The sequence below is a fragment of the Cyprinodon variegatus genome, unplaced genomic scaffold (assembly GCF_000732505.1).
Source record: "Cyprinodon variegatus isolate N-32 unplaced genomic scaffold, C_variegatus-1.0 Scaffold73, whole genome shotgun sequence".
Lineage (NCBI taxonomy): Eukaryota > Metazoa > Chordata > Actinopteri > Cyprinodontiformes > Cyprinodontidae > Cyprinodon > Cyprinodon variegatus.
The window spans coordinates 668062-689392 of NW_015150526.1; the positions used below are offsets into that span (position 1 = coordinate 668062).

The following is a 21331-nucleotide window of genomic DNA, read 5'->3' on the forward strand; positions in this document are numbered from 1 at the left end:
TCGCCGGATCACTTTGACTGACGTAACCCTGGTGTTGACAAGCAACAGACACCTTGACTCTGAATGCAGTCATATCCAGTGACTGATTCCGACACAGACAGAGGTAGACGGAAAGATGGAGTGAGAAGAGAGGGAGACAGCTTAAAACTCTTGAACGTGAACGGGACTGAAAGCCTGCTGTCATTTTACATTTCTGCTCACTTGTCACATTTTCTCTTCCATTGAAGAGAAGTCTTTTTAATATGCAGAGCACCGCGAGTATCACTGCCTCCGCTGTATGACTCCACTGCCACATTTGTTTGCCTTGAAACATGGCGCTGTGTCTGCCGCTTTAATTTAGACCATTCTTATTACCTCTAACACCACTGCTGTTTCACTGTCAGTGCTTCTCGTGTGAATTCAGGGCCGGTTGGGCAACCACGCAGCTTCTTCAGAATCCAATTTCACCCCTTTGTTCTGTGTGAAGCTGTCGAGCCTCTGAGATAGTTATTTCTCTTATGAATCCTGTCTGTCTGTTCATTCAGGCGTGCAATGAGTTCACCACCCATGTGATGAACCTGCTGAGGGAGCAGTCTCGAACACGACCCATCTCGCCCAAAGAGATTGAGCGCATGGTCAGCATCATCCACCGCAAATTCAGCTCCATCCAGATGCAGCTGAAGCAGAGCACTTGTGAGGCCGTCATGATCCTGCGCTCTCGCTTTCTGGACGCCAGGTCTGTGTGAATCACCATCATTTTAGAGCAGACTTGCTAGGAACTAATGAAATATGTATTTTTAGTAGTTTAATCAGTTAATTTTTATTTATTTCTGTGCTTACATTTTTGTCTGAATCAAGAATTTTTTTTCCCCCCTTTTGCTGATATATATTTAGTTATCCAAAATCCACTTTTCAGTGCAAAATCAGTGCCAGTTCATCTCAAACTAGAACTGTTCAGTCTTTATGTTGCATAAAGTCAATTTCAGATGGAGTAATAGATGTGATAATAATCCAAGAAAGGAAAAACAATGAAATGCAGAAAAACTGAGCAAGAGTACTTTCTCAGGGAAAGAAAAAACAAAGAAAGTGCACTTGCTGGTAAGAAAGCATTGCTAGCAGTCCTAGAGAATCCAAACAAAAAGAGCTATACACTGAAAAAAAAAGGGCGAATACAATCAAAGAAAAAAAAAATCACAGGGAAAAGCTACTTGAACCAAATTAAATTATCTGACTGGAAAGAATCTTGGCTTATTGAGAGGCACTGAACCAGGGGTACTATCTATTGTAAAAGCAGAACATAGGACACAAAATCGTATTGCAGCAATAGTATTGTAATATAATATTATTGCAACAGCTTTTAAATAAAGATTAAAGAGATGCCAGCTTTAATTCATTGTGAAACTGAAAAAAATCCAAGAGAAATTAATAGCTAAAAAAATTATTATTATGCTTTTTATCTTACAGACGAAAGAGGAGAAACTTCAACAAACAGGCCACAGAGATCCTGAACGAGTACTTTTACTCCCACCTCAGTAACCCCTACCCAAGTGAGGAGGCCAAAGAAGAGCTGGCCAAGAAGTGTGGCATCACTGTGTCACAGGTAATCAGATAGATCTGATCTATGCTCCCCAGGCATCCTGAGGAATGTTGGATTTAAAGCAGTTTTCTTCCATGTAGGAATCAGAACGGTGTACTGGGCTACTGTCTGTTTCAAACTTGCCAGTTTCAGGAACATTTCCTAAAGCTTGTAACAAATGTAATCTTCTTGCCAATTTAACTGCTACTTCTGAAAGTCTATTTAGGTCATCATCTTCACAGTCTATTTAATTCATATGTACAATGTTTATATACAGTAGATATATGTATTTCTTAGTGTCACTCCAAGTGCTTTTCTCAGCCTCACCATAGATCTAAAGAACCTCTTTACCCTCAGTCTTGGACATCGATCAGATTGTGGGGAAAAAAGCAATTCAGATAGAAAAAGAAATCCAAAAACATCCAAAATCTCTTGGAACTATTGCTATAACATACAGAGGTTATGAGTAGTTTAATAAAAACAAATTTTGTCTATATTTTTAGGATCCCCGTTATTTAGAAGTATTTGTTTTTTTTTAATCTAATGTAGCTTCTTTACATTCACTTATTGTGTCATTTAGTTTAGTTCGGAAGTAGTTTTAGTATGAAATTTTAATGTGATTTTATTATTTCCACATCCTCTTGTTATAATAATAATTATTATTATTATTATTGCTGTACTGAAAATAATAGCTAAATATTTCCTACTTTTAGCTCTAAAGATAATGACAACCCTGGCTGCGTTTTCAGTTAACATTGTCCTTTAAACGTCAAATGTAGCAATGCTTTGAAGGCCATTTTGTAGGTATAAAACTCGATATTTGCTATTCCTATCCCATCTACAGGATTGATGTAGAGTTGTTCTACAAATAATTAGGCAAGCAGTTATGTAGTTATGCTAAGTTGGTGACTGTAACCTCTGGGATACTCAAAAGAAGCATAACTAAATCTTAATTGTAAAACTGATGTTTCTTCTTTCATTAACCCCTGTCAACTGGTGTAACAGGTATCAAACTGGTTTGGAAATAAGAGAATTCGATACAAGAAAAACATCGGCAAGTTCCAAGAAGAGGCCAACATGTACGCAGCCAGGACCGCCGTCAATGCAACCAGTGTGTCGGCTCATGGCAGTCAGGCCAACTCCCCGTCAACCCCCAACTCAGCAGGTAAGCTTCAGTGTCATGTTTTACAAGATTTATTGTTAAAAAAAATGAAGCCACAGCTCAATAATTCAGTCTCTGGTTGAGTTTTCTCTTGACACACAGAAGCTCTCCTCTCCTTAACTAACCGAGAGATTTGCCTTGGCTTTCTTGCCTGTCATTTCAACGCTTCTCGTTTCTTCTCCGCCTTTACACTCTGTCTCCCTCTCTGCGTTATTGACCTCTTGGTTCTTGTGGACGTTAATTTTTTCCTGCCTCTTGTCCGGTTGACCTCATGTATGCCATTAAGCCGCTCGGAGGGCAAGCGGAGTCTTTTGTCATATAGAGACTATGCAACTGTATTGGATTAGTACCGGGCGTTGAAATCAAGTTACCTGATGCTCTCTTTACATCTGGGGAGCTGGGGTCCATTAAAGAACGAAGAAGATTCTTTTGGTCTTCCTGCGCATCAATTATTACTTCCTTAATGAAACACTAGCAGCATAGACATTTAACAGTAATATAATCTAGAAGCCTTGTTTTAACTTAAACAGTTTAGCAATGACGATCTGTCTCATTGTTGTTGTTGGGGGATGTTTTTCTTTACCTACTGACCTACAGCGCCTGTCATGTGCAATTTTGTTGAAAAATAAATATCTTAGTCGTGTAACAGCTTCAGTCTGTTTTAGCCCTTTTCATCAAAACTAAATGCAGTTTTCAATTATTATTCGGTTATTGAGGGTATAAAAAAGGCATCCAAACTAAAATGTCTTTTTTTTTTCCACCAGGTTTTTTATAATTTATTACATTTGATTAACATCATTGAGTTAAATTTCTTTCCTTATTACTGTTAGACCTGTAAATTTAAGAAATCACTTAAATGTAACTTATCTGGCAACGTTAAGTAGGCTAAAGGATACCAAAAGATATGCTGCAGAAAGGCTAAGCACCTAACACTAAGCCCTGGCTGAAAAAGATAACATGGTAATGTGATAATAGGGGTTGCTTTACAACCTAGACGACTTGGTGTAGACCTAAAGTACACCAGCAAGTCCAAAAAAAATACTAAATAGACAGACTTTGGAGCGGCCTAGTCAAAGTCTGGGGTCAATGATGCTTGACAATATTATAATGAGGTTTAATAAAAAGAAATAAAAAGAAGAGTGGGGAAAATATGTCCTTCCATTTATGTAAAATATTTATTTAAAGCTGTCATAAACACTTGGCAGTAGGTGTTGCTGGCTTATATGCCGAAATCTTTCTTTTAGTTTATACAGCAATTGCTTTTTTACGTAGGGCAAGGCTCAATTAGATCTGTTTAATAGATGCCATAGATAACAATTGGAAGCTGTTCTTTTTTCATGTGTTTACCTTTGTCTGGTATTAAACATTTTTAATAAACTAAAACCTTCATAAGCGACAGAAACTGTCAAATAACACCGTAAAGTTTTAGCAAGCACTGCACGACCCTCTCAGACTAACCAATTTAATGCTGTTTTGCTTCAGCATGTTCATTTTAACTCCTTCCTCTCTGCCTTTCTTACCTTTTTTTCTTGTTCTTTCTGTCTTCTTCTGCACCTCTCTGTATTCTCAGGTTCTGCTGGCTCTTTTAACATGTCAAACTCCGGAGACTTGTTCATGAGTGTGCAGTCCCTCAATGGGGACTCGTACCAAGGGGGGCAAGTTGGGGCCAACATACAGTCCCAGGTAGGCACATTTCTGAGACTTGAAGCAGTCGCTGACCAGTCTGGGAGTGCCCAGCTTGACCTTCACGCTGAAACTGAGGTTACCCTTAGCCCCCAGCAGTGCATTAATGTAGATAGCAGCATTGTCAAGCAGCTGAATAGACAACGGCAGACAGTTTTGGAAACGTTGCAGCACTCGTCAGCAGTCGTGACATGGGTTCACATCGCCACTGGTGCACTGTGGTTTGTGACCTTGCCCCAGTGGACAGTTATGACCACTACAGTGTTACAACTTTCACAACGGATTAAGAAATCAGCACCCATGCTGGTATCTTTTGGTAGTTTGGATGCTTTTAGCATTGTTTGCACCACTTCTTTTCAGTTTTGATCAGTTCTACAAATGCTTGAGGTCACTCATGAATATGCGAAGGAGACAGGCCTTTTAATGAGATAAAGATGTCTTCTAGCTTTGGCTTTATTTGAAAGTTAGGCTTGCAATAATTGTGTTATGTATAGAAGATAGAAGTTTAAATTTGTCTTCGGGAGAATTCAAGGTTTTTTTATTTTTTAAACCATCTGATTTAACATAAAAGCTTTAATAAAATCACCAGCAGCTTTTATCATTTTAGATAAATTTAGAGCTGTTTATAATTCCTATTTAGTGCAGCTGTTATGGTGTCCCTTTGGCTGAGATGTTTAACAAAAAAAACATGCTGTTTTCTATATTAGAACTATGAACATAAAATATTAAACTTTCATTTGAAAACATATTTTTAGTAAAAATCTAAGGAATAAAGGCTGTTTAATAGGTAATAAACTGTGGCAGTTTTTTCAAATTTGTGCTCAAGAAATTGGTTATGATAAGATATGAGAAACTGGTTATGCCACCCCACTCAGAGAGGAGGAGATCAGGGTGGGAAGAAAAAAAATCTGATTTTCTGATTCTTTAATAATTATTAATAATTCTTTAAGCCAATCAATGAGATTTTCATCTCTGACATTCCAGAGATATACTTTTTGACAAACGCTTACAAATGCTGAGATTAATTTCACATATTTTTGAAAGAGAATTGGAAATCTATCTGATTTCAAAAAGTAATATAATCAGAAATTTCCAATATAAAAAAGATTTTGACATTTAAACTTATATATTTTCTGACATTTAAAAGTCTGAAATTTGCACAGAAAAAAAAAATTGGTAAATTTATCAGAAAAAAGGCAGAAATTTGCTGTATTGTATGTATGCCATGCACATGGTTTGAGTTGAGTTGTAGTTGTGTTCAGTAATAAAAAACGATTCCTCCTGGTTCAAACAAGTGTCCTTCCACATTTACTATTTGCAGTAGGTCAGCAGCTACTTACTACTGTACATGTACGAGAACTACTAAGGAAGTCCTTCTCATACAGAAAGAGCCCGTATGAAAGCTACCACTTAGACTAAAAGGACTTTTTGCATTTTGTCGCAAGTATCTGATTTCAAATCTTAGCAAACATCTTAGTTTAAATGTCTAAAAATGTTTCTTGTAATCCTGGAAATCTCTGAGCTCATGTTTGTCAATTTTACGACATTTGAAGATTTTTCTTGAAGAGATTTTCTTCTTTTTTTCCTGGATAATATGTGAAATCAATCTCAGATTTCTGAGAGTCGTAGGGATCTGTCAAAACACTGAACGACCAGTCTGCTGCACAACATGGGGCTTACATATTTCATCTATTTTTAGTGACAAATACTGAACACATGTAAGGATTTTCATTTTAGCCTTCATAGATCTAGGAGAAATACAAACTTTTGATCATAGTTCTGCAATGAAATGAGCATTAGTCAAAGTTCTGTTCACTTTCAGCCAACCTTAACATATTTCTATTTTTTTGGTAAGAGAATAGTTTAACCTGAATTTGTGACACTGAGACTTTAAGGCTTTGGTTGCAGCACTTTAGGTTACATTGTTTTATCTAAGACCTAAAAACCGGATTCATATTACATACTGGTAAACCAAGAGTATTCATTTTCTCAATAAAAAAATAATACTGACAGTTCTGATGGATGCCTTCAGAGATAGTGAACAAAACTTACAAGAATCTGCAGCAAGATTTCAGATCTCTATGACTTATTAACCAACAGCAAGAAATGCTTTGATATTTTGTTTCTTTTTATCATTTTGTCCTTTCGCTTCTTCTATTAAAGAGCTTGTATTAGCAGCAAGATCCTTCAGATTCATTGTTTGTAACCTTTTCCTGTTTATGATAGCCTTTTATTATCAGAGTGACCTTTCCTTGCACATCGCTGTCTTTGTTGTACAGAGCTTTTGTCTGACCAAGGTCTTTTGTCTGTGTCCCCTGCTGTTCCAGGTGGATACCCTTCGCCATGTTATCAGCCAGACCGGAGGATACAGTGACAGCCTTGCAGCCAGCCAGATGTACAGTCCGCAGGGCATCAACGTAAGACCTGTAAACAATCTCCCTCTGTTCTTCCTGACATACCCTATGCTGTTCTATTCACTTTTCTGCAGTGATTTGGGGCAGGATGCATGATAGTTTAAATCAAAGTACATATCCTAATTGACATGTAGTTTATCATATTAAACTTGCGTCTGGAAAAAATACCTATAGATAATGTAATCTGTTGCTGAATCTGAAGCTATCTTCTTATTCAACCAATCAAAAGTCAGAACCAGCAGCTGATCTCCACTTTCCGGACTACGGACAGGGTTGCACTAAACGGGATGCTCAGCACTGGAGGCTGCGTGTTAGCGTGCAGATCCACGGTGACAGGCTGCACGAGGGTTGAGCAGAATCGATACGACAGTCACAGGGACAGAAAGAGCGGGGCTTTGGGCAAACAGTCCATGCACATTGACCAGATCAGTCATCCACAGGAACAGCAGCACTGACAGCCAAGCCTCTGACATGCCTCCTGCTAAAACAGGAAGTGCCAATTCATTCAACTTGGTGCCAAAACGCAACAGGCTAGATGCTTTTGCTTTCAGATATAAAACAAGATGGGAGTCATGGAGGATAAACTGAGAATATCTTCATGCCAAAATCTAAAACCATAGATTTGAAGTTTCACTGTATAACAGCTAGTTAAATCAGTGTCAGTGTATCTAAACAATGATTTTCTACTTAAAAAGGTGTCCAAGCTGTCTTTCTTGCAAAAGTAAAAAAATGTAATTTTAGTGATTTAGGCCAATGTGGGAGGAGCCTTTAACTCAAATTTAAAAAGTGCCATATATATATATATATATATATATATATATATATATATATATATATATATATATATATATATAACCCACATCAGCACGTAAGACCTGAAAGAAAACCAGAAATCCTGTTTGGGTCAAGAGAAGTCTAATACAAAAAGGCAAGTTTAGATTAAAACCAAAAATCGAAAAACAGTTTAAGCTAAAATTGCTTGCATAGTTCGTTCGAATGAGGTTTTTTATATTTATAGAGCCCAAATGATGTCTTTTTGCTCTGTACAATTTACTGACTGAGCTCTCGTGGCTCACCTCTCTCTCTTTATCCTTGAACAGCAATTACACCCCCTTAAATTGCTGGTGGGTGTCGCCTCACTCGTAGACTGGAAATGTGTTTTTTTTATTCTTTTTCCTCTCTGAATGAGATGACAGACGGTCTTTACGCAAAATAACAGGGTTTGGAAATAAGAGGCTGCCAAAGCACATTCCCAGCACTCACTAATAGCGTGGAAATTGCAATTAATGTCCTAAATGGTCCTTAGTCGACCTTTTATCGCGATTTGAGATGGCTTCCATTTTTGAAGAGCTGCATTTTATTGTGATAATTTATTCTTTTATCAAGCATCTCAGGGGTATATTCTAGACACATGAAAGCTCTGTGTATTCTGTGTTTCATCTCCTCTGTTTATTTCACATTAAGTCAGTCGTGTGAAGAGGAAAGTGAGAGAAGTGGCACAAAAATGATTTTTAAAGCTTCTTAGCATTTCAGTGATCTGCTTTAGACAAAGTATTTCATGCTTACATAAAAGTTAAGGATTTACCTTTTGTAAATCCTGACAACAAAACACAATCTACTGAATCTGATGGGATTTTGTTTTGTATATTCCTAAAAAATGCAGGTTTATTTGTAGAAGGTTTTCAAAGGGTTAGGAATCCATAATCATACCTTGTCACATTTAAACCTTAAAAAAAAAAAAAAAAAAAAAAAACCCAGTTTGATCAGATGACATCACTAATACGCGAGTGGTTGGGGTAAGGAGAGGCAAAGAACGGTGGTGGGTAGGACATTTTGGGATGTTATCTACACAAGCTCTATAAAAACACACTCAATCCTCACTGTCTGGTGTTTTAGGTCAGTTAGGATGGGTCACATTAGCCTGTTTGCTAAATGCCAAAATAATAAGAGAATTCTTATTGTTATATTATAGAAGCTAAATAAACCAATATGAAGAGGGGACATTAAGGAATCTGAGTAGAATAGTGGCACACATGTTAAAGGCAGCAACTCAAACATGCTAGCTTTTGTTGCATTATGAAAAGATAATAATAATATTCACATAGAGTTCAGGGAGCGAAATAGGGTCCTTCAAAGATCAGGTTTATGCTTAAAGGGGCTTATGCATTCTCTGTTTGAACAATTATGTGCAAGTCAAATCAATATGGGATTCTCAATCTATCTACTATTACTTTAAGTCTTTCAGTTTTTGCAGAAAGATGCTAAATATCTTCTGTAATTACGGCAACAAACGACAGCGACAGAAGGCTGTCGTCGCTGCCATCCTGAAACCCACCTCACAGGATAGGACAGTGAAGACACAGCTGCAAATCCCGCTCTTGTGTCGCTTGTCTCTTAGAAATATGGATAATTATGAACTTTAAGTGATTTTACGGGTTTTTTTTAAGCAGCCCATGACAGACACGAAAACAAGGCCAAAAAGACAGGAGAGGTTTTACCCAAATCAATTGAAATCATACATTTTAAAAACGTCTTAAAAACTGAAATGATGGTTTCCTCTATGTTGAAAATGGTAGCAGAACTCCATCATTCATCGAAATATTTGGTTTGTAGTAGTGCCTTGTCACAGTGAATAAAGTTGAAAGTTTTACAGCTTTCTTTTGTCACGATGCAATCCTATGTGTTTAGTTCTGCATGTACGAACTCTAAATTTCACATTCTCAAATTGCGCTGGTTGTTTATCTGGGAGAGAGCTAGCAATCGTGTAAGAAATAAATAGAAAGTTAGTGACTTCACCTCCCCGTGAGATCTGTTCTACAATCATCTGTTGGGTAATGACATCAGAGCAACTAAATTAAAGGTGCGAAAGCTAACTTTGTACATTAGCTTAAAGTGTCATTATCTCCTGACAGTAGCATCTTACTGCCTTTTGCGGAAAAACAACACTCCCAGTCAGAAACAACCAATCAGAGACAGGTAATGCAACAGTGTAAATCGTGCTTTTGTTGGTTGCTCAAACCCTCCCCTGTGGGTCAATGTAAAGCATATGACTGTGCTATTATGTAATTGTATATCTGCCGTCGTCAGTAGCCCTGGTAACTAACTATCCTGCATGTTCGCAACAGGCTCCTCTGAGGTGGAGGAGCTGTGGAGCAAGGGCCATAGCACTGCAGGGAGAAAGGAGAAGGGACCTTTAAGAACTGCTCTTATGTTCATCTTCTCAAAACTCCCTACTGCAGCTTTAATGGAGCTCAAGAAGCTTCAATAAAAAAGTAAAAAAAAAAGCCATCTCTGTTCTGGGAACATCTCTGGAACCTCTGGAGAGGATTTTACAGAGAAGAAAATTAAGGGTTGTTATTCATAGTTAACTAATTTCTAATGCAACTAGCATGAGAGAACTTAATTTCTGAAGACTTAAGTGTTTCTTTTATGATGGTCATCCCTAGATTTGGAGGAAAAATGGGGAAAGTTGGACGCTTCAGAACACAAACCAAACTGCAAAATTTTGAGGGAGCATTATAATTTTACTGCAGGATGGACAGTCTGCAAAATAAATGACACCACAGAGAAAGAAAGTTATATAACATTAGCCAGAAAGTTAATGCAAAGGTCTGACCTACCTAGTTATACCAACAAATTAGATATAAAGTTTCTATAAAGAAGAAAAAAAAAAGTTAGTGTTTCAGAATTTCCATTAAAACACTCTTTAATACCAAGGTAAACACAACATTTGTGGTGAAAACCTATAATCTGCGAGTGAGCAAGGACATACAATCTTAGACCCAGTTACACCAGATCTATCAGAAGGAATTGGACAAAATGCTAAAAACTATGGTGAGAAGCTTTTGGAGGAATATCCAAAACAAGAAATAGTTTATAAGCATTTACATCAAGTAAACAGATGTATTGTTAATTTCTGAAGGATCGCTTCTCTTCAGGATTAAAATAATGAAAAAAAAGATTTCGCAACTCTTTAATCCTAACTTTTGTTTTTATACAGTATATGCAGCTATATAGTTTTAACTTTAAGTATTTGTAAGTAAAAAAAGCTGCTACTTAATAAAGAATAGTGTTTCCTGTTTTAGATTTGTGTTAATAAAATATTTTAGAGAGTTTGCAGTTGTGTTGATTCCCCTTCCTGCCCCTTTATAGCCTGATCACTGAATAATCAAATATTTATTTTTAATTAAAGGATTTAGCTGTGAAGAGGAATATTTCTGCAGTCTTCTCAACTAATCGACGTAGTGCTCCTGTGTGCATAAATTTCACATATGCTATTGCGATTGTAAAAAGACATCTGAGAGAAGGGTGTAAGGAATCTGTCAGGCCTCCCTAACCATTTCAGCCTTGGTCCTGCTGAGTATGTATCAGTGTTTTGGGAACTAATTAGGAAGTCCCATTTAATGCCAAGGTTGAAACCTTCAGAGTTGGCTATCAGAAGCAAGCTTTATCTAATTTTAGCATTTCCAAAGTACTTCATGGTACAGTCAGCCCAAAGGACTGTCTTATGCTGTTGTTAGGTTTGAAGCCTGTAGAGCAGGAGAGGGCTACTCCAGTTCTTGAGGGTCAGTGTCCTGACACTTTTAGATGTGTCCCTGCTCCAACACATCTGAGTCAAATAATGAGATAATTACCAGTACTCATGAGAACCTGGCTCCAATTGAATCGGGCAAATAGCTAAGGACGTTAAGCCAAAGGGGAAGTATTTCAGCAACCATCATGATAAGAGCTGACCAAAAAGTGCTGGTAGTAAGGAAAGAGATAGGAAAAGGAAGCAGCATGCTTTAGTCAACATAAGGACCTTGCAACATTCCAATCCGCCACATAGGAGCTATACGGTTACCCACGATGCTTTGCAGACAGGATCTATAGACATAGCCCACCTTATGGAGTTTTACTAAACCACTACATATTATTAAGACATCTATATGTGTGACACATGCTAATGTAAACACCCTCATATGTTTCCAGCTGTTATCTGCATTTGTGTTTTTGGAGATTTTTCTATAAGATTGTATTTTGAAATTGACATAATTTAGTGTGTGTAATGAAATCCATTAGCTTTAACCGCAGGAGTCAAGATTATCTTTTATTACCCAGAATAGTGTTCTTACTGTTGTTCCTGTGAAATCAGAAGAGATGTGAGCTAGGAGCAGGAGGTAGAAGCTACTATTTACTCGATTTGGAAGGATGCCTTTTATACCGAGGACATAATTCAGCCATTTGATTCAGTTGAGGATACTGGCCCTCAAGGACCGGAGTATTTTATTGCTATTCCTGTGTTCCATTTTAGAGGAAGTCTTTTCAATCTACTTTATTTATTTAGATTCTGCTCTTAATAAGTGTTGCTGAATTTTCCATTTTTAACTATTTCCTTTCAGCTTTGCTTCTAACATGAACAGCCACAACTGAAGAGATGCTGATATACCTGGCACTATATTATTGCCTTGATAAATGAAAAAAATAATATAAATATTATGAATAGGTACATATATTTGCTTGTATCAGATGGCCCAACGCATTAAACTAAGGTCTGTTTATTTTTATTGGTTCCATCAAGATAGTGGTCAGTATGACATCAGAATTTAATCTGCTATTTGCCCACTATGTTAATCATTTATTTTTAAAAGAATATGAAAGGCTGAAAATCTCATGTATTTAATGTCATATTAAAATAAAACCTAGAGGTTGATATTAAAGTTACAAGGTAAAGTTTCACCAGTGTAGATAATTCTTAAACAAACCGATTGTTATATTCACTGACTGCTTTTAAAGGCATTTGTTTAAAGCATATCTAAATTTTAAATAAATAAATTGTTCCGTATATTAAACAGTGATATTATCCAAAGAGAAAACAGAATAGTGAGGGATGTAATGCAGCAGAGTTAATATAAAATAGCTTTTAGACATTGTTATCCCTAAGTGAATTTTTATATTTTTGCAAAATTGTGAGGAATACAGCATGAGCAAATCTTTTAAAGATCCCTCATTAGTTTTATATATGATTTAAACATTTCTGGTAGAGATTCTTTTATTCTTTCAAATATATTCAAATCTGCTTCTATTATTCCTCTCTGTCCATTTACACTAATTTTAAAGCTCTTTTCCTACATGAACATTTGGATTTTGATTGGCAAATCAGCTACCGATCATTTACCTTTTTTTTGTTTAATTATTTTTTCTATCCTTTTTCAGTCTTTGCATTCTACTAACCACAATCCTTCCTTTGTTGGTTGTTTTTCGGAAATATTCTTCGTGGCCTTGTGTTTTCTCTAACTTCTTATTCTGGTTGTATTCACAGACAAACGGCGGCTGGCAAGATGCTCCGACTCCTTCATCAGTGACATCGCCAACAGAAGGACCCGGGAGCGTCCATTCAGATACTTCCAACTGAAAATCTCCATCTCTGCATCTCATCCACGAAAAAAGAAAACAAAACATACTCTGATGTCGCTCCTCACAGTGTTTAAAACCAAGGAATTCACTCGCCCACATTTCGACGAGACCCTGTGAAATCCTTACCCTGAAACAAAAATGTTTCTCAGCTTATGACGTCGGACTTTTGGGATACAAATGAGAAGTTTCACAAGAAAAATCCAATAACATTGCAATCAGCAAAGGGTTTGTACAGCTTTCACATTATAATCCGAGGGCTGGGGTTCCTTATTCATTCACTTGTATTGTTTTCACTCAGTATGATGAGATGATTAAATAAAAGTAGATTACAAAATAAAATCATTGGTTTAACTAAAAATACTTCATTCTACCTCTCAGCCACTAAGAAGAGTAAAAAAAAAATGTCAGTGACCATTATTTGTTTTTTGTAAAAATGAAATTTTTGTCTTTGCAAACAAGAGGCACATCTTCTTACATTTTGTTGTCTCTCACCGACTCTATGGTACGCCATTTAGACTTAAATATTGCTCAGTTGTTTACAATGTGTGCTCTATAAAAGTATGTTCATCCTCCCCCTCTGTCCCTGACAAGTCAAAACGGAGTTCTGTCAGGAGATTTTACCTCTAAGGTAACCCTGTGAAGTATGTTATCTGTAAAACAATGAAATAAATACTTCTCGTCAAATCAGACAAGCTTGACATCGTTCATTATGATGCGAGGGATAAAAATCGTATTGCAGTTTTGACAGATCTTCTGCAGCACATAGGTACAAAGAAGGATGCAAGTGAAGTCTGCAGTACTGTAAAGCTGTTTGGAATCTCCTGTAACATTTTCTTATCACATTATACTGTCTTTTCTTTGTCTGATGTTGCCAAAATGCTCACATAACCGAATCAAAATCCAAGACCTGACATGCAGTGCATCCTATGATTTTTCTTTAGCAGCTCATTTACATGACTCCTTTAAAAGCAGCAGTACTTTTAGGAGAATTAAGATATAATATTTTATGATAGACAGAATCAAGAGATACAGAGACATCTTAATGTTAGCTGAGTTTTCAGGGCATGTTTTTTCCACACAGTGGATCCTTGCTCCTGATTCTCAACCACAGCTTCAGAGCTGCTCCAAGCATGAAGTAACTGATTATCATAACAAAAGACGTATGAAGTGCGGCTCAGCTTTATGAACATTTAAAGAAGAGTACATTCCTCATTTTCTTACCCTTCATCCTCTGGAGCTAATCCAGAGCTTCTCAATTATATCATTCAGCGGCTACTTTAGCCATACAAAAAATAAAACATTTTGTCACTTATAAACAAATATTATTCATCGCACATCCAAGATTGGACATGATATGTCAAATAGTTGTGTTTTCTAAGCAGCCCAACCTTGTTTATAATTATTTTTTTATGTTGTGTGATTTATCTTTTTGTATTTGATTTTATTGGCATGCTTATTGCTTTTGTTTTGGCTGGGGATGGGGGGGTGGGGTGGTGCGATGGGGTCCTCTGTTCTCGTGATTTAGCTCATGAACTTTCAACATGTGTTTCTGTGCACCTGTTGTGCTTGACTTGCCTTGTTGCAAAGGGTTTTCAGCACATTAAAATAATATGTACTACAGTGCAGTCAAATAAGTTTCTTTTTTTATTGTGGGGCTTATACCTAACTCATTTTTATAGACGTTTCTAGAAATATTATACAAATATTAAGAATTACCTAAGGCAAATCATATTTCTGTCCTGGCTAAAATATTAATTTGAGGTCTTCCGACTACTTCCATGGCATTGGATATATGATATTTTAGGTTTAAAAGGATGGATTCAGTGCATTGATGCATAGACAGGATGCCACCTATATTCAGTTCAATTCAGTTATTTATATATTGCAAATTACCAACAAATGTAATCTCAAAGCATTTGACAGAGATAATTCAATCAGATCACACAGTTACATTGGTTCAAAGTTTCTGCCAAGGAAAACCAGCTGATTGCATCAAGTCATTGACTTGGAGGACGCACTCCACCTGGATCAGTTGCGGCGATGATATCCCCTGACATTTAGTCGTCAACTCTACAGCCACCCTCACACCAAGCATGCATGAAGCAGCAGTGGAGAGGAAAAACTTAGTTTTAACAGGAAGAGACCTCCAGCCGAACCAGGCTCAGCGTGATCAGCCATCTGTTGAGGCCGACTGGGGTTCAAGGAGACAGAAGTAGACATATAAAAAGACGCAGAGATACAAAAGGTAACTGTCAACCAGCTCCACAGGTGGCTGTGTCTAGGAAATAAACAGTTAAGCAGATGAGCTCTAAACCAGTTTTCACATCAAAGGAAGAAAGAGCACATTCAGTTAAAGGGTCAAACAGGAGCAGATCAGATGAAGCTATTATGATGAGAAAAAGCAGATAACATGAAGTTATGCGTGGAACTAACAAATACTGCAGAATTGGAGAATAGAGATAGAATGAAGAAGAATGACAAAAAGCAGTCCCTGTGTCCTCCAGCAATCTAAATATACAGAGCATAAATATAGAAAATTGTTCAGGATAACCTGTTTAGATGAAGAATGAGTAAGGTAGAGCCAAAGAGAAATGTCTGTCTGGATCAGGCCATTCACTCTACCTCCTCCTCACCCAGTGAGGGAGCAAACAGTACTCTGTTTCTTATCTTTACATAATTTCAGCAACCAGCTTTGTTGGAGCAGGAAGTTTGTAGATTGTCTCTTCCTGTTCTAATGCACAAAGCAAACCCCATAAAGTCTTGTTAGGATGGTTTGATGTGGAAGCACCTGTCTGGCCTGCGCAGTCCTGACCTCAACCCCGTCTAACTACTCTGTGAAGAAGTAGAGCAGATACTTTGAGCCAGGCATTTTTGTTCATCCTTAGTGTCTGACCTCAAAAAAGCAAGCCTGAAAAACTGGTCAAAATTCCGATAAGAAAAATCCAAATCAAACCTTTAAAAAGTTTCCAGTAGGAACTTAAGCTGTCACAGCTTTTGACATCATACTAAACCCCCGATTAGAAATAGGTTGTCACAAAAGTGGGAGCTGTACGACGGCAGAGTAAATGTGTTCAGCAATGTTGTGTAGGTTCAGGCACTGCAACACTAAAATACATGAAAAGACAAAATAATGTTTGGAACTTGCTCTTCCGGAGGGGCTATACCATTTCTTTTTTCAAAAACTTGTATTGACCATCTGCATGAACATGTGGAATATGCTTTCCTTTAGTCCTTAAGCTCTTTAATAAAAGATGGTAAATGGACTGAATTTATAGAATAATCGCAGCAGTTAACACTTAAGTCATTCACCCAGTTGCACTCACAAACATGCAGACATTTGTACACAGAGGAAATCAACTCTACACCTTTGGATTGCAAGATGGCTTCTCTTAAACTGAGCGACAGTCACTCCAGACATTGTCTTGGGGTTGCCAAATCACAGTCTCTACATGCACCCAAGGCTGAAACTGTGCAAAACATTTGGACATTTATATCATACTGTTTCCCTTTATGATACATGCGAAAACTAAAGAGCAGGTCCATGAATTAGACTGCTGAATAGCACGGTTTCTGCCCAGGCACCTAATAAACATCTTTCCCTTAATACAGCTAAACTGTTCCTGGCTTATGCAACTTATTTTCTTTATATAACTTTATCATATTAAAACAATACAAATAACAAATTTATTATACTAGGTCAATAAGTAGCTAGTTAATGCTACAAGAAAACAAGGAAGAAGGTGTTGATTAGCAGTGCAAAGAATTAATAGTTCTGACACATTTTTAAAAAATAATATATAATGGGGGGTGTCATTAATTGTGGCACTGTCGATTGTGTTACAGGACAATGGTTTCTTGCAGGGGAAATTCTCAACACAAAAAAAAAGATTAAAGGTTGGATTCTTCCAAATTTGTTTTCCAAGTGAGAGTTTGATACTGCAATAAAAGAATAATTTATTCATTATTATTTATAGTTTTGCCAGAGCTGACAAAAAAATGCTGACAGTTCTGTTTCTCCTTTTAGTAGGTACATTGAAGTGTGCTCACAGAAATCACATAAGAGACCCGTTTAATTTCCCATATTTATGATATTGAGAACCTGAGGAGGCTCCTGCTTTGCCGCCCTCATCAGCACTAAAAGCGACACAGTGATAAGGAAAGATCATAAGAATTCAATATCTTATCTAGACTTTTCATGTCTCTATTTAATCCGGATTATTGTTCCTGCAGAATAAGTCAGAGAGTAGACAAGGCCAAAGCACTGAAAATCAAAAACAACACATCAAACCTATTTTGTAAATCTTTAAATAGACTGAATTTTTACATTAGGTGATTATTGTATAAAGATAATGCTTTACACAGGACATAGATGATCCTTTAGGTGCATTATCAATTTGCAGCATTTCAACTGAAGGTGAATGACTAATAGAAAAGTAAGGCTGTGTAAAAATCAATAAAGTAATCTACTCAAGATGCTAAAATGTTCATGCTATCTACAATTTTTTACCTTTATATCAGGCAGTTACTCTGAATGCAAATGATTCACATTTTATTGTGCATTCATGATGGGGGACCTTTAGCCTTACTACCTCTTTGATGATGTCTAGAGTTATCTGCTGCAGGTAAGATATGAACCAGAATCACTTGGAAGAACATTACCACCAGAATATTACACATCCCTTTAAAATCACAGAGATTGTTGGTTTTTTGTTTTGTTTTTTCAATCATAAGCACAAGAAAAAAAACAGAAAAGCTTAATCATAATATTACAAAGAAAAAAAATACAGTTTTATATCTTTAAAAAGAAAAAAGCTTCTAAACCATTTTCAGCAATTTATCTACAACACAGTATGGCAGGTTGGAAATGTCATTTAAAAAAAAAAAAAAACATTCAAATTATATATTGGGCTTATCTTTTTTAACTGCAAGGGTTTGTTTATATTAATTCCTGAATAAATGTTTTACTATGCATTTGTACCAAAAATTTCAATCTGTTTTTGTTTAACTTATTTGTAAGCAGAAAATTAAACCTGAGCTACAATTAAAATTTTAAAATATTATATAGTTATTGGGATTTTTAAAAAACAGTTTACTATTGCAATAACTATTGTTTTAATACATTTAGGTCAAACCGTCAGTCTGTTTTTGCCGTTGATATCTGTATAAACAACAGACAGAAAGAATGATAATAGCCTTTATTCAAATCAGACCTGTGACATTATTTGGCTGGACATCTGCATGTCTGACAGAATTACTTTCATACTAACTGAATATCTGTAATTGGCCAAACAACATGCAAGCGAGGGTGCAAGGGAGCAGTTGGCGGTAAAGTCTGCGGACGGTCACAGGCTTTGACTGCTGAGCGAGTGTGAAATGCCAAAGCCAGACTGCTCCCGTGCACCCTGAGGGCACCAGAGGAGCCAGCCTGCTCTCACCAGCAGAGAGAGAGAGAGGGCATCAAAAACAATCTGACAAGACTTCACCCCAAAAACATCTTCTGGCTCGTAAAGCATCGCTCAGCGCCACAGTGCTGGGGATGAGCCTGATTATTCCAGCTAGGACCCTGCAGCTCAGCAACTGAAACAAAAACATGAAGTGAAATCACTTGAACTGAGCGAGGAAGTGTTTCATCCTATTTTTGAGGGATTCGGTCACGCGGCGTAGTTTTAACACCTCCTTGTTCCCTTTGAGGTGGTGAGAATGTGCAGGGTGATTGAAATCTAATGTTGCTGTTGACATTTGCCTCCCCAGATGACAATGTACTGCTGTTTAAAGGCAGTCTCCATGGAGCTGCACGGGTGGAAGGGCCCAGACACCTTGTCTTCCCTTTTCAACGGCGGCCAGCAGACCTCTCTAATGTGTAGTGACACAACAGCCCAGACCCTGCTGCTGCTGCTGGACAAGCTGTCCACACGGTTTCCTGGGTGGTCTTGAAAATATAGTCATTCCCACACTGTCATAGATTATATTGTACAGTGTGGCACCTCAATTCCTTCAACTGAGAAGAAAATTCCCTCTTCCCATGTTCTTTATGTTTATTTTTTATTTTTATAACTAGATAGTGTGAAAAAAGGGTGAGATTATGTTGTGTAATTTTTAGTCAAAGGCAGAATGATCAATTTTTCTTCTATAAGAGAGTCTTTTTTTTTACTTCTCCATGATCATTTATTTATCATTAATCATTATCTAGTTTTGGGATAAATAAATACTAAGATAAGCTTAACAAAAGAAGTAAAAATTACAAGCCATCCCAATGAATTTTCTCTATTGTCAGGTACAAGTCTGCGCACAGTAGTAAGCTAACATCACTGGACTTAAGGCTATCACAGAAGGGATAGATTTTTGTGAGCACCAGAAGCATACAGAGTAAAATTCCTCCAAAAACATATCTTTTCTTAGCAAACCAGTAAGTTATAATAGCAAAAATGAAAACCATAGGATTACAGAACATAGGATCATTGTAGGAGGAGCTTAGGCATGAGAGCAAATGTTACCAATAAACGTAATAAAATAAAAGCCAACTTGACAATAAGTGAAAATATAATTTCTGTACTTGTTGAATCATTAAATAATTCCTTTATTTGGTTTAATTTTGTTATCCAAACTTACATCTGATAAATAGCTGATCCTAAATAATCAAAAATAATTTACTGGAGCCTGTTTCATTATGAAGAATGATAAAAGACCTCAAATGCCACCCATCATGCATGATCTAAAGAAATTCAACACATCCAGTAAATAAAAACTTCCCAGGAGTGATTACCAAAATTACTCCAGGACCACCTAAAATCTAAAAGCCTTAAACTTGTGTTGACGATGGAACAAATATAGCAAAGTATACAGTTGGTGGTGATTGCAAGTATGAAAAAACAGATGCATTAAAAAACACCCAGACCTAACCCACATATAGCAAACTGAAAAATCAAAATATGTTGATCCCCCAGACTTACAATGAGAGAAGAAGGTGGAGCTTTTTAGAAGGTGTGCAAACAATTAAACCAAGTTTATCTTGGAGAATGGTCATAACCGCACCAACTTGCTATAACATTATATTATATATATTACTATATTATATTATATTATATTATATTATATATATTACTATAGCATTTAAGTTTGGGGGGGAAAAATTGAGGAAATTTGTGATTGGACAAATAATCTTTTAAGGCACACCACCAAATTATTACAAAAAAAGGTTCAACATTTTGCTAAATCTTTAAGTTTGTCCCAAATTACTGGGTGACAACCAAAGTAGAAATGATCATCCCTTTGTTAATTATTATTTATTTCTAAGCAAAGCATATAGATGTATATGCAGCCTACAATTCTTTACTTTTTTGTAAAACATTTATAATACTGTGCAACATTCTTGCTTTTAGTTTGTAAGCAAGAAGTATTTGTATTGGTCTGCTGCAAAAAAAATAATAACAATAATAATAATAATAATAATTTGACTGATGTTGCATTTAAGTTTGTGCTTTAAATGTGACAAAAAATGAAAAGATTTAAGGACTGTGAATAGTTTTGCATGTTTCTTCAATCCTATTACTTTTTATCCTTTACTTTGTGCTTGTATTTCTCTTTGTTTCTCTGTAACTTAATGGTCTAGTGCCAGCAGAAGTACCTTCCAACTAATGCAGGAAAAACCAAGGAGCTATTGGCTCTTCTTGCTGAGGAGACTGAGGTCTTTTGGACAGCAGGGGGCGCTACTAAAGACCTTCTATGACTGTTGTGGCATCAGCCATCTTCTATGGAGCTGTCTGTTGGAGCAGTGGCTTATCTGTTGCTGAGAGAAAGCGGCTGGATAAGTTGATCAGGAAGGCCAGCTCTGTGAATGCCCTCTGGGACATCAAACTAAATTAACATCTCTTTTGGATAATGTCTCCCACCCCATGCCTGAAGCTGTCGCTGAACTGGAGAGCTCCATCAGTAAAAGACTGCTGCACCCTAGATGCACCAGGGAGCGTTATCACAGATCCTTCCTCCCAGCAGCTGTAAGACTTGATAACCACCACTGTTCCCAATAACCTCAATACGTTGTTACATTCATGCTGATTTTGCACAGTTTCTGTCTCAGTTTAAATAAAATTCTGATGTAATTTTGCACATCTATGATGTTGC

The 21331-nt window shown here is 36.8% G+C and overlaps 1 protein-coding gene across 4 annotated transcripts in view; it reads left to right on the forward strand.

The window, feature by feature from the left end:
- Window positions 1-13232, forward strand: part of LOC107083372 (pre-B-cell leukemia transcription factor 1) — a 67651-nt gene extending 54419 nt beyond the window's left edge. Inside the window, exons 4-9 of one of the 4 annotated variants that reach the window (XM_015372554.1) lie at window positions 525-715; window positions 1444-1579; window positions 2561-2720; window positions 4288-4400; window positions 6728-6826; window positions 13116-13232. In XM_015372554.1, the coding sequence (XP_015228040.1) occupies window positions 525-715; window positions 1444-1579; window positions 2561-2720; window positions 4288-4400; window positions 6728-6826; window positions 13116-13208 (792 nt within the window). In that variant the 3' untranslated portion in view covers window positions 13209-13232. The remainder of the gene's footprint in view (window positions 1-524; window positions 716-1443; window positions 1580-2560; window positions 2721-4287; window positions 4401-6727; window positions 6827-13115) is intronic. The other 3 variants (XM_015372555.1, XR_001481177.1, XM_015372556.1) reach the window with 3 other exon arrangements.
- Window positions 13233-21331: the final 8099 nt, after the last annotated feature.